At 43.9% G+C, this 14,090-nt stretch overlaps 1 protein-coding gene across 2 annotated transcripts in view; it reads right to left on the bottom strand.

The window, feature by feature from the left end:
- Positions 1–14,090, bottom strand: part of TTC7A (tetratricopeptide repeat domain 7A) — a 557,697-nt gene that overhangs the window by 143,572 nt on the left and 400,035 nt on the right. For both annotated transcript variants that reach the window (XM_030195820.1, XM_030195819.1), the window contains one exon: positions 6,265–6,381. In XM_030195820.1, the coding sequence (XP_030051680.1) occupies positions 6,265–6,381 (117 nt within the window). The remainder of the gene's footprint in view (positions 1–6,264; positions 6,382–14,090) is intronic.

The following is a 14,090-nucleotide window of genomic DNA, read 5'->3' as shown; positions in this document are numbered from 1 at the left end:
TCAGTGGGGGGCGTACACATGGACAAAGCACCGACAGAACATGGGTAGGCCATGGGATGTCTCCCGCTTGCAGTATTCTAATAAGTTGGGCATGTAAGTTGCACGCAGTCCTCGCCGCACTTAGGTGTACCCATTTACACCTGCAATAGACCTGGTGTAAGTGGCTGCACCTACATTCAGGCATTTACACTATGATTTACACTATGATTCTGTAACTGAATCTGGGTGCCCTGATAGTGACAGAATAAGCACTCCCGACATGGCATTAGGGTGTATACATCTAAGTACCCTTTTATAAAATTACCCCCTTTACTGTAAACATCTAATCATTTTTTATGTTTAAACGTTTTTTATTGACATTGCAGCAACACAAACATTGTCATACAGGCTCTGCATGTAATGGCCATCCAGCCTCAATCTAAATATACAACAATTGCTAACTAACATACAGCATTTGTGAATTTTATGCCAACATTTATTGCCCCATCAAATGTACCTATCTTCCCCCCGCCCTCTCCCATTCCCTTCCTTAACCCCCCCTTTACCCCAGACCTGGAAAATCATTCAATAACAGCCCGTGGAGTTCACCCTGTATTTAAAAGTAAACTTCGACCTCTATGGCTTAGACTTTGCAAATAAGTGCCCCAGACAGCCAAAAATGTGACTCTCTTTTTCTGTGAGAACCTAGATTCTCCAGCCTCCCAAGACACCAGCTGATGCAACTGGTTTCTCCAGTGCCAGTATGCCGGAGGATCCTTGACAGTCCAGTACTGCAAGATACATTTCCTGGCCAGTAAGCTCATCTTACGGAGCATTAATGTTTCAAAGCGGTTCCGCCCTCTAAAGGACCCCGGAATGTCTAAGATCAATTGTTCAGCTGTCCCCAAGATCCGTAGCCCCAGCCGCTCCTCCCAAAAACCTCGGACTTGTGTCCAAAACCTTTTCAAAGTTGGGCAGCTCCAAAACATATGCAGCATTGTGCCCGTATGTCTTCCACATTTGAGACAATCTGGGCTGCGATTCCCTCCCATATGTGCTAATTGAGCTGTAGTTACGTATCCCCTATGAATACAGCGATAGGCACATTCTCTCAAACGAGCATCTGATACTAACAGGGGTATTCGTGCTATTGATTTAGTGATGTCCCATGGTGTTACTACACCTACCAATTCTTTTTCCCAAGCACTCCTCAGCTGTCTGTAGTCCCTGGGGGGTCGCCATCCTGATATTGTTTTATGAAGCAAGGATATTGTGAGTTCGCCCTCACCAAAAGAGTGAAAAAATTCTCGTACCTTTTCCCCCAGCCGAGTTCTCAAAGGATCACCCGGCAAAGAAGTGATATAGTGTCGCACTTGTCGTATAGCAAATCTATTCCCCCAGGAGTCACCTACCTTTCCCAATAATTCCTCGTCTGTAAGGGGCTGCCCATCTCCACCCACCAGATGTTCCAAATTAGAAATTCCCCGCCTAACCCATTCAACAAAGTATCGGCTTGACAATCCTGGCAAAAATGCACCATTCCCACATATGGTTATCAAATCCGTTGTTGTTGGGTTCCCCCCTAGTTGTCGTATAAGCACTCCCCACACCTCTCGGAGCGATCGCAACATCACGCTTTTACTTAATCCTTCCGGTAAATCACGTGTTTTGTGGTGTAAAAGCGAAAAAAACTGATAAGGTTCCCAAAGTGCTGCCTCCAGCGCTGTGGGAGTGTATCGTTGTGTATCTAAACACCAATCTCCTAGATAACGCAACTGGCATGCTTGATTGTATAGTTCTAAATTTGGCATGCCCATTCCTCCTCGGCTCCAGCTGCCCACTAACCGTGAGAAACGAACCCGTGGCTTCTTGCCTCTCCAACAAAACTTTGATGCTAACTTGTAAAAACTCTTCAAGTCTTTCCGTCGGAGCCAAACCGGAATGGTCTGCATCACATAGAGCCACTTGGGGAACAACACCATTTTAATCAAGTTTACTCTCCCTAACACTGACAGCGGCAAGTCCATCCATCCTTGTAGCACCTGCTGGGTCTCCTCTAACAGCCAAGTAATATTAAGATCATATAACCGCGAGAGATCCATAGGCAGCAAGATTCCTAGATACTTAAAGGAGGTGTGTGCCTTCCTCAGAGGGAACTCGCCTCTCCACCGCCTCCACACTTCCTCCGAGGAGGCTAAGGCCTCCGATTTCTCTAAATTTAAACTGAGGCCCGCATAGTCTCCGTATTCGGAGAAGATCTCTAATAGAGCGTTCAAAGATTCTTGTGGGTCTGTTAAATGGACCAAGATGTCATCTGTGAAAGCCGCTACTTTAAAGACCTCGTTCCCTATCTTTACCCCTGCTACCGCTTTCTGTTCCTCAATTTCTCTCAACAAGGGATCCAGTGTCAGCACAAATAATAACGGTGACAGAGGGCAACCTTGGCGGGTTCCCCGACCTATTTCAAACTCTTTTGTCTCTATCCCATTTACCGATATTCTGGCCTTTGGCGTTGAGTACAATGCTTTGATCCCTGATAAAAATCTATCCGTGAAGCCATATTTCTGAAGAACAGCATATAGGAAATTCCATTTTACTTTATCAAAAGCTTGTTCAGCGTCAAAGCTTATTAACAAAGAATTTTCCTTCCCTCGACATCTGGCTTCTAAGGATGTCAAAACCTTGCAAACATTCTTAGTGATTTTCCGTCCCCTCACAAACCCCACTTGGGAGTCATGTATAAGATTCGGTAGAATTCTCGCTAATCTGTTTGCTAAGATCTTAGCCATCAATTTCACTTCATAATTTAGAAGCGAAATAGGCCTATATGATTCAACTAGTTCCGGGTCCTTCCCTTTCTTGGGGAGTACTATAATACAAGCTGTATTTAAATCCGGAGGCATCCTTTCCTGCTCTATTAATATGTTAAACATTGCAGCTAGGGGCTCAGTTATTTCTTCTCCCATGATCTTATAAAATTCCGCTCGGTAACCATCTACTCCCGGTGCCTTAAGCAGTGCGCTTTGGTTAATCGCCAGAAACACCTCATCTGATGTAATAGGAGAATTGAGTTGCTGCGCCTCTTGAGGGGACAGTGTTGGTAATCCCATCTGATCTAAGTAAGAGTCTTCCGATAGACCATCGTCCGGCGGGGCCTCATATAATCTTTGGTAGTATTGATAAAAACTCTCACTAATCTCCTTGTCCGTATGGATTCGTTCTCCCTGCCTCTTCTTCATAGTCAAGATCCTAGTTTTACCCTGTTTGGTTGCAATCAGGCGCGCCATCAAACGACCACATTTGTTCCCATGCTTATATAATTGATATTTATAATAGATTTGCGATTTAACTGCTTTATAATGAAGTATTTCATTTAATTTAGTCTGCAAGAGCATTAAATGTTGTCTATTCTCAGTGGAGGCCTGTTGCCCATATCTTCTCCGAGCTCTGCATACTAACTGACTCAACCTCAGTATCTCTCTATTCCTAGTCTTACATTTGTGAGCCATATAGCTGATGATTTCTCCTCGAAATACTGCCTTAGCCGCCTCCCAGTACAGGACCGGGTCTTCAACGTGCGCTGCATTGTGTGCTTTATAATCCCGCCAGCTCTGATGTATGGAAGCCCTAAAACCCTGATCACGATATAGCTCCGCGGGGAACACCCATCTCCGTGCCACTCCCCTCTCTTCCTTAGGCACCCAGCTCAATTCCACCCAGGCATGATCTGATATCACATCTGCTCCTATTTCAGTTGTCATCACTGAATTGAACATCTGTTCTGATATCAACAAATAATCAATTCGTGCCTGTGTGCCCGTGAGAGGTGTGTATAATCTCTCCCCTGCGGATTGGAAATCCTCCAGACATCCACTAGCCCCACCTGTCGGCAAAGGTTAGGCAGCCCCCGAGACTCTTGTCCCATCTCGTTTCTCCTAGCCCCGGTACTATCGATCAAGGGGTCCATCACCATATTAAAGTCTCCCCCTACTATTATGGGCAAAGATTTGCTCGTTAACAGTCGCGAGGTGATCATCTTATAGAACTTCCGATCATATTGGTTCGGAGCATATACGTTGCCAAACAACGTAATTTGGCGCTGTATATGAGCCTCACACAATAAAAATCTACCCCCTGGATCAGTGAAGGTCACCTCCACCTTATCCACTACCCCTTTTCGAAACAGGATGGCAACCCCCCCTTTCTTTCCCTGTGCAGCTGCGGATACACAATCCCCCACCCACCAAGTTCGCAATTTAGCATGTTCCCCAGCCGATAGATGGGTTTCCTGGAGGAGGGCTATATCGACTTTATGTCTTTGCAAGTGCTGCAGAATTTTTGAACGTTTAATTGGGGACGAGATCCCTCCCACATTCCATGTAACTATTTTTAGTGGACCCAGTTCACATAAGAAGTTTGTTCACAAGATATGTACCATTTACACAAGGAAGAGGGATGTCCCAGCCTCCACCCCCCTTCATACATCATCCTAAGCCATGTTAGTTTAAACCCAAACCCCACTAACCATATCTCCCAGGTCTCATTCCCCCCCCTCCCCCAAACCCCCCCTCTTCCCCTTTATGAAACCCAACATCTAATCATTTTAAGGTGTATGTTTCCCCTTCCAGCTTGTGACGCCAAACAAATGTGTCTTCACATTCTGGTGTCACATCAGTAACTGCAACACAAAATCCCTCCACTGCCAGGTAACACAAAATGTTCTGTTTGTAACAGGAAATGTGCTACTCAGAAACTATGCAAACAGAACCTAGGTCCAGTTAATATTGGAGATAGTATGGAAGCAGAACAGGGAACAGTTAAGGGAATTTGAAGTACCTGACTCTCTAGATCTGTTAAGAAAAGTTCAGGCTTGCTGTCTATGCCAATTTTGGTGATACACCTCTCCCATCTCTTTATGACACACTGGTTGAGATCCACTGCCCTAAAATGATACATCTCCCCTACTTTTAGCTATTTGAAACAAGGAGTGGTCTAGTGGTTAGGGTGGTGGACTTTGGTCCTGAGGAACTGAGTTCAATTCCCACTTCAGGCACAGGCAGCTCCTTGTGACTCTGGGCAAGTCACTTAACCCTCCATTGCCCCATGTAAGCCGCATTGAGCCTGCCATGAGTGGGAAAGCACAGGGTACAAATGTAACAAAAATAAAATAGATACTATTGGAGGTTCTACATGGAACGTTGCTACTATTGGAGATTCTACATGGAATGTTGCTATTCCACTAGCAACATTCCATGTAGAAGCCTGCGCGGCCACATTGGTGATCTGCAAGGGCCGACTTCTACATGGAATGTTGCTAGTGGAATAGCAACATTCCATGTAGAATCTCAAGTAGTAGCAACAGTGGAGGAGTGGCCTAGTGGTTAGGGTGGTGGACTTTGGTCCTGAGGAACTGAGTTCAATTCCCACTTCAGGCACAGGCAGCTCCTTGTGACTCCGGGCAAGTCACTTAACCCTCCATTGCCCCATGTAAGCCACACTGAGCCTGCCATGAGTGGGAAAGTGCGGGGTACAAATGTAACAAAAATTAAAATGTACTAGAGTGTATTAAAACCAGCTATTAACTCTGGTTAACACCCCAATTTTAATGTGAATATTAGTAGGGCTATTAACAAATGATGAACTAAAAGGAGTATGTGTGTGTGTGTGTGTGTGTGTGTGTGTGTGTGTTAATGCCGCTGTTAACTCAATTAACAGAGGCGTAGCTAATTTTATTAGTTAGCACAATCTGAACTAACCAGCAGTAATTTTAAATGAGATTATTAAATTATTTTTGCACCTACTATGCTACCTATTGCAAGAATTAATGCTAGTGCCTTTTTTAAAATTTATTTTATTTATTATGACATTTCCACCCCGCATTTTCCCAAGAAACCTCAGGTTCAATGCGGCTTACATAACAAATTAAGAAGCATTACAAGGCAACTTCAGTGCATTCATCTCTTTATCAGTTGCACTGGCATCGTAGGGCAGACTCATATGAGTTTATCTTGGGCAGACTGGATGGACCATGCAGGTCTTTTTCTGCCGTCATCTACTATGTATGTTACTATGTAGCATTAAGGCATTGTGGGGTACATTGTAGTAAGAGCACAAATGGGGTATTTATCACACGATCAGCTATAAATAACTTTATAACGCGGTAAATCGCATGATTTCATACATTATTATTTGAATATAATTTGATTTACACTCCCTGTGGTACGTTAGCCATTCCTTCCGCTGCAAACACAAAATTCCAAAGGCGTGTAAAACAAAGCCACCTACCTGAGCTGTGAAATATTAAACAAGGTCTGCCATAAATTTAACATATGTCTGCAGGTCGCCAGTGCCTCCTCAGGTCCTTTATATATCCATTCCAGCTTCAATTTAGTGAACAGTAAGCTAGAAAACAAAAAGGAAATAACTTTTTTCTAGCTGTGTACAAATAGAATATCCAAAGTCCCACAGTGGACAAGTTTCAGTAGCTCAATGTCTTGACAGCTACGCACAGGCTTTGCAGCTAATTTTCAAAGGGAAAACGCTTACCCCTACCCAGGGCCGCCGAGGGGGGGGGGGGGGGGGCAGGGGCAACAAAATTCCTCAGGCCTCCAAGGGGGGCCCGGTGCCGCAGTCCCCAATCTCACCCGCCCTCGGCCCCGCACCCGAGATCACAGCTGCAGTCCCCACCCGCCCCCCTGTGTCTGCCACCGGGCCATGCCTCCTGCATTGAAATCATCACAGCGCCTCACCTGTCACCTCCGTGACTGAAAGCACAGTAGCAGCAGATCGGATTCGCCTCCCTTCGGGCCTTTCCTTCCTGTGTCTCGCCCTTGTCTGATGTAACTTCCGCAAGGGCAGGACACAGGGAGGGAAGGCCCGAAGGGCGTCAAATCCGATCTGCCGCTGCTGCGCTTTCAGTCACGGAGCGAAGTGACAGGTAAGGCACTGTGATGATTTCAATGCAGAGGGCCCAGCCCGGTGGTGGACAGAGGGGGGTGGGTGGGGCCTGCAGCTCAGCAGTGATGACGACCTCGGGGTTGGGGGGGGGGGGGGCCCCGGCCCAGTCTCTTGGCAGCCCTGCCCCTACCCCAAGAATGCCTTTATACAACTAAAAGTATGTATGCTGTGAAAGCTCATATGTATTTTTAGCCAGGCTAATCTACCCAGATAAATGCCCCAATATGTATTGTATAAATCTGAGTGACTGAAAATACACAATGGACTAGATTCTATATATGGCACCTAAAAAATTGGCGCTGAAACGAAAAACGCCTAGGCGTATTCTATAAAGTACTTTACAGAATAAGCCTAAACTTTCCACGGTTTATAGAATACGCCGAGTGTCCGTCCACGCAACTAAATTTAGTTGCAGGCATTTACGCCAAGTAAAGCTTGGCGTAAATGCCAAGGTCTAAATTACGCGCGGACCAAGTGTGTTCTGTAACCATGCACATAGAGTTTAGAAATGCCCACAACCTGCTCATTCCATACCCACTGTCACGCCCCCTTTTCAATTATGCGACTTAGAATTTACACACATCACATTATAGAATATGATGAGACAGTACTGCGCATACATTCAAATTAATGTCAATTAGTGTCAATAATTGCTTGCTAATTGGCAAGTATTGGTGCTGACTGGCTTGTTAGCTAATTAACTTGCGAGTGCAAATTCAGAATATGACTGGATTTGTGCATGCAACTTAAGTCACGCTATGTAGAATCCCGAGCAATATGTTGCTTTCAGTCACAATGCTTTTTTTTTTTAACTAGTTATAAATCAAAGGTATAACATTCTACTGTTTATCAGCTTCTCTAACAAAACTAGCTGTATGCAGACAGATCTTTCTCCATTGAGCTTATAATTTAATCCAAACAGCACAAAAGAAACTTTAGAAATATCTTAAAGAAAACAGCTGACCAATATGGCCTTGTAAATTATATTGCACTCCTGTCTCCCTGACTATCACCTATCCACCCCCATCCTGTTAGACTGTCACTGAAATGCTTTGATGTTTCACTCGTCCCCTGTCTCCATGCATACAGACTGTCACTGAAATGCTTTGATGTTTCACTCATCCCCTGTCTCCATGCATATAGACCGTCACTGAAATGCTTTGATGTTTCACTCATCCCCTGTCTCCATGCATATAGACCGTCACTGAAATGCTTTGATGTTTCACTCATCCCCTGTCTCCATGCATATAGACCGTCACTGAAATGCTTTGATGTTTCACTCGTCCCCTGTCTCCATGCATACAGACTGTCACTGAAATGCTTTGATGTTTCACTCATCCCCTGTCTCCATGCATATAGACCGTCACTGAAATGCTTTGATGTTTCACTCATCCCCTGTCTCCATGCATATAGACCGTCACTGAAATGCTTTGATGTTTCACTCATCCCCTGTCTCCATGCATATAGACCGTCACTGAAATGCTTTGATGTTTCACTCATCCCCTGTCTCCATGCATATAGACCGTCACTGAAATGCTTTGATGTTTCACTCATCCCCTGTCTCCATGCATATAGACCGTCACTGAAATGCTTTGATGTTTCACTCATCCCCTGTCTCCATGCATATAGACCGTCACTGAAATGCTTTGATGTTTCACTCGTCCCCTGTCTCCATGCATACAGACTGTCACTGAAATGCTTTGATGTTTCACTCGTCCCCTGTCTCCATGCATATAGACCGTCACTGAAATGCTTTGATGTTTCACTCATCCCCTGTCTCCATGCATATAGACCGTCACTGAAATGCTTTGATGTTTCACTCATCCCCTGTCTCCATGCATATAGACCGTCACTGAAATGCTTTGATGTTTCACTCGTCCCCTGTCTCCATGCATATAGACCGTCACTGAAATGCTTTGATGTTTCACTCGTCCCCTGTCTCCATGCATATAGACCGTCACTGAAATGCTTTGATGTTTCACTCATCCCCTGTCTCCATGCATATAGACCGTCACTGAAATGCTTTGATGTTTCACTCATCCCCTGTCTCCATGCATATAGACCGTCACTGAAATGCTTTGATGTTTCACTCATCCCCTGTCTCCATGCATATAGACCGTCACTGAAATGCTTTGATGTTTCACTCATCCCCTGTCTCCATGCATATAGACCGTCACTGAAATGCTTTGATGTTTCACTCATATATACTGTCATCTACCAACTTTTGCTTATTTCCGATCTGACGAAGAAGGGCAACCTTCAAAAGCTAATCAAGAAATGTATTAAGTTATGTCCAATAAAAAAGGTATCATATTTTCTTTTCTATTTTTAATTTTGTTTTATTTCTATTGATTACCTTTTTTTTTTTTTTAAATCACTATTTTCCAGACTTTTGTGCTCAATACATATTTCTTTAGGCACCATAAAAACAAACTTCCTAGAGAAAAATGCATAAAAATCACATAAAGGGACCCACGTATAAATCCCACTTTAACACTCTTATTTTGTACTGTGAACCCTCCAGGAACACCTAAAAACCTGCCTCCTATCTCTATAGGTACAGTTAGTATTTTGTGGGTTTTGGAAGGCTCACAATTTCCATCACAAGTGTACTAGTTAGAGTGGGATACTTCTGGATTCTATATAGGTCACCCAAAGTCGAACGCCCAAATTTGGGCACGGAGCCCAGATGGACTCAAAAGACTAATTCATTGGCACTAATTTGGATTTCACACAAATCTGTCTACATGCTAGTCTTATAATGCTGTGTGGCGAGAGTGTCTTGCATGCAACCCAAGTGGGGTGTGGCCATGGGTAGGTCAGGGGCATTCCAAAACTTTAGGTGCAGTGTTATAGAATGCTGGGCTTGCATGTCCAACTTGAGTGCCAGAATTTACACCAGGTTTCAGCAGGTGTAAGTTCTCATGTCAAAGTTGGGTGCAGGAATCCAAGCTAAGCGCTATTCTATAAAAGGTGCTCAGCCTGGAGCACTCTACAGAATAGTGCTTGGTGTAGATTTTTCCTGGTGCCTAATTTTGAGCACCATTTACTGAATCTGGCCCATATGTCTTGGGAAAAGCGGTTTTATGGGTATATTGACATTGGTGAAAGATAAGTCATGCAGCTGAATTCTGAACAGATTAATTTGGAGATAGGTGGCTCAATGATCGACCTGTGAAAACCAGGTTGCACATGTCTAAGCAGAAGGTAATAAAAGAGTGGATAAGGATTTTGGTAGTGTGCTCGGAGAGAAAGAAAATGATTTTGGTGATGTTATGTAGAAAGAAGCCATAAATGAAGATAATTCCTCCTTGGGGAAAAAAAAAGTTAATAGCTAAGAACATCCTCCTCGTCAACCAGAATCTCTCCCTCCTCAACTTCCTCAGAAAAATAGAAAGTAGGGAAGCTGCTGTCAAGCCTGATTAAGACCAAGGGGAAGATGAAGGAGCCAAAGAATCTGCCACAGAGACAGGTTCCACATGTCTCCCTTTGCTCACAGAATCCAATTGCAGAGGCTAAGAAGCTTGCAAGAATTCAGAAACATTCAACTTTTGTTAAAAAAGACAGGCAGAAGACTGTTAAAGAGACAGGCAGAAGACTGTGTATGCTGAGGAGACCTTTGTAGAATATATACTTGATTTTATTTATATATTTATTTTTGCACTGGAAGAACAAACACTAGGAAAAGAAAGGCACCAGCGGTCCAGGAGTTATACTACAGTCAAAAAGGTTGTTCCGCTAAAATGCTCTCAGAACACCCCTCCAACATTTCCCAATGCTGCTCTCTGAGTTGACAAGGCTCTGAAGCCATCACAAGGAAATGGCAAGTGAAACCACGAGTAACCCCGATGATGGGAAAAAATGTAAAGGAACACTCAAAAAATATCCAGGAGCAAGTTCTGACTCACCACTCTGGACCAAGGTATACTGGTTGCACCAGACTAGCCACTAAGCAGGCAAAGCTGCTGTAATCCTTTCTCTCTCTCTCTTTTTTTAAAACTCTGTGAGGAAAGAGGAAGGAGAAAGTGGCTGGATAGGGGTGGGTGGGGGAGGGACCTGGCACCACCAGGTGTTCCCCCTAAAGTCGGCACCACTTAGCCTAAGCACACCTAGGCTCAACTGAACTGGGAAACCAAGAACAGCAGTCACAACACAGGTGAAACCAGGAGCTTGCAACAGACTGTCCACTGCCTGCTGGAGATACAGACATACTGACTAACCAAGGAGCATATCATCCTATAAAACAGAGTTCAGTGCTCTCTCTCCATCTGCTGGTAGATGGTCATAACTCACAAGTTTCTAGATTCCTCTACTGCTGGTGCTAAGGAAAGACCCTAATGTGACTGAGTTAGAAACTGTTTGTGTGTGAGATGGCAAAGCATAGTTGAGGCCGACTAAATTATGGTTTTGGTTTCAGCACCAAAACCGACCTGAAACCCCAAACTGTAACCCCCCTGGGACACCCACCACTCCACCTTCCTCCCTGTGTAAAGGCCCCTGTGGTCTAGTGGTGTCTTTGGTGAAGGAGCATCCCGAGTTGCGCCTACCCCATCAGCTGTGCTGTAAAAATGGCAGATGAGACTGCTGTGGGAGGTTGCGGCAGCCATTTTGGAATTGGTGGCATGAGCTGCAGGATGTCTCACTGCTATCTGAAACTGAACATGGCCAAGACTGAGCTTCTCATCTTTCCCCTTAAACCCACCTCTCCTCCCATTCTCCACTTCTGTGAATAATACTCATTTCCCTGTCTTGTTAGCTCATAACCTTGGGGTCATTGTTGACTCCTCTCTCTCTCTTTCTCTGCACAAATCCAACAGACTGCTGAAACCTGTCGTTTCTTTCTCTATATCATCACCAAAATTCGTCCCTTCCTTTCCGAGCACGCTACCAAAACCCTTATCCATATTCTTATCACCTCACACTAAGATAACTGCAACTTGCTTCTCACAGGTCTCCCCCTTCAATCTGTTCAAAATTCTGCTACACAACTTAAATTCCACCAGTGTCGCTATACTCACATTAGCCCTCCCCTCAAGTCACTCCATTCATTTCCTATCCATTTCTGCGTACAGTTCAAACTCCTCTTACTGTCTTACAAGTGCATTCATTCTGCAGCTCCTCAGGACCTCTCCACTCTTATCTCTCCTCTTTCACTCCTTTCTGGAAACTTCACTCATTGGGTAAATCTCTCTTATCTGTGTACCCTTCTCCTCCACTACCAGCTCCAAACTATGTTCCTTTTATCTTTCTGCACCATATGCCTGGAATTGACTTCCTAAGTCAGTATGTCAAGCTTCCTCTCTGGCCCTATTCAAATTCAGGCAAGAAGCCCATCGTTTTGAGGCTGCTTTTAACTCCTATTTATTTATTGCATATGTATCCCACATTTTCCCACCTCTTTGCAGGCTCAATGTGGCTTACAATACATCATGGATAGTGGAAATGAGAAGAGAATAGACATTTGGTGTTACAGAAGGATTTTGGGTTGCATGGTAATGGAATACATGATAGTAATATAACAGAAGGCATTATTAACATTGCTGGATATATGTGGGAGTTTCACATGTTTTGATCTTTGTTGTATATCTTATCGAAGAGATGGGTCTTTAGTGGTTTACGGAAGTTGGTCAGTTCATAGGTCACTTTAAGGTTGTGTGGCAATGCATTCCAGAATTGCGTGCTCATATAGGAAAAGGTTGATGCGTGCATTAATTTGTATTTTAGACCTTTACAACTGGGGAAATGAAGATTAAGGAATGTTTGAGATGAGTTTTTAGCATTCATGGGTGGTAGGTCTATCAGGTCTGACATGTAGGCTGGGGCCTTGCCATGGATGATTTTATGTACTAGGGTACATACTTTGAACATAATGCATTCTTTGAGTGGGAGCCAGGGTAGCTTCTCTCTTAGGGGTTTTGCACTTTCGTATTTTGATTTTCCAAATATGAGTCTGGCTGCCGTGTTCTGGGCTGTTTGGAGTTTTTTTTGAGTATTTGCTCTTTGCAGCCAGCGTAGAGTGAGTTGCAGTAGTCTAGATGACTGTAGTCTAGATGACAGTAGTCTAGATGACTATTCATTTGTTTAGTACCCAAGTCTGTTTTAATCATTCCCACCATAAGTAATTCCCTTATTATTATTAATTACATTTGTACCCTGCGCTTTCCCACACATAGCAGGTTCAATGTGGCTTACATAGTAAATAGAATTACAAAATCTTGAAGGAAAATGTTACAAGTTCCCTTATTTGTCCTGTTTGTCTGTCTTGATTAGACTGTAAGCTCTGGTGAACAGGGGGACTGTCTCGTACATGTCTGGCGTACAGCGTTGTGTAAAAATATAAGTAGTAGTAATAGTAGTGTTCTCTCCCCGGCAGCCTTACACTAGTCTTTATAGCATAGCTCTAAAATATGTTTAATGCTATTCTTACTTCTTAGGATTTTTAGTGCTGCAGTCACTTCCTGCCGTAGTATGTGAGCAATTAATTGTGTGTAATGTAGTCTCACATGTACTGCAGCCACTCCTGCTTGTCTGTATAAGCTTTACTATTAGTGGTCTTTTCTCCTGCAAAGGTCTCTCCTTTCTTTCAGCCGAGCTCGAGTCCTTTGTCTACCTGCTGTTATTTCCTGATTATCTCTACTATCTTTGCTCTGATGGGCCAAGCAAGGATATGATCTCTCTCTCAAATCAAGAACTGCCCTGTATGACCTCCTCTGTAGCCTTGTCTCAGGCTCTCTCCCTATTGGTCCCTTTGTCACTGTGAGCTCAGACACTTCCATCTTGCTTCAGAACCATGTGTTTCTCTGCTCCCCTGAAGTGAACTTGTCTTTTTACCAATATTGCACAACTCAGCATCTTACCTCAAACTACTTTCATCCACCTGCCAATTCTCCCACTTCTGCCTTATAGCCTTTTCTGTTCAAAACTCCACCTTCACCCACTGTTGCAGCATTCACAACTGCAAAGTCTCTTACCTTAGGGCAACAAGCTTCTGAGAATCTATAAACCGTGAGTAAATTAGCTACATTTATTCAATAAAGTACATTTCATAAAAGAGCAGAGGCCTATTGTGTGTGCTGATGTGCAAAGGTTAGACTCCCTGGATATTATAGCATATGTCTGCGTCTGCTTTATGAGGATATTACTGTTTAAGAGAC

The sequence above is a fragment of the Microcaecilia unicolor genome, chromosome 3 (genome assembly GCF_901765095.1).
Source record: "Microcaecilia unicolor chromosome 3, aMicUni1.1, whole genome shotgun sequence".
Taxonomy (NCBI): Eukaryota; Metazoa; Chordata; class Amphibia; order Gymnophiona; family Siphonopidae; genus Microcaecilia; species Microcaecilia unicolor.
This window is presented reverse-complemented; position numbering and strand designations above follow the sequence as displayed.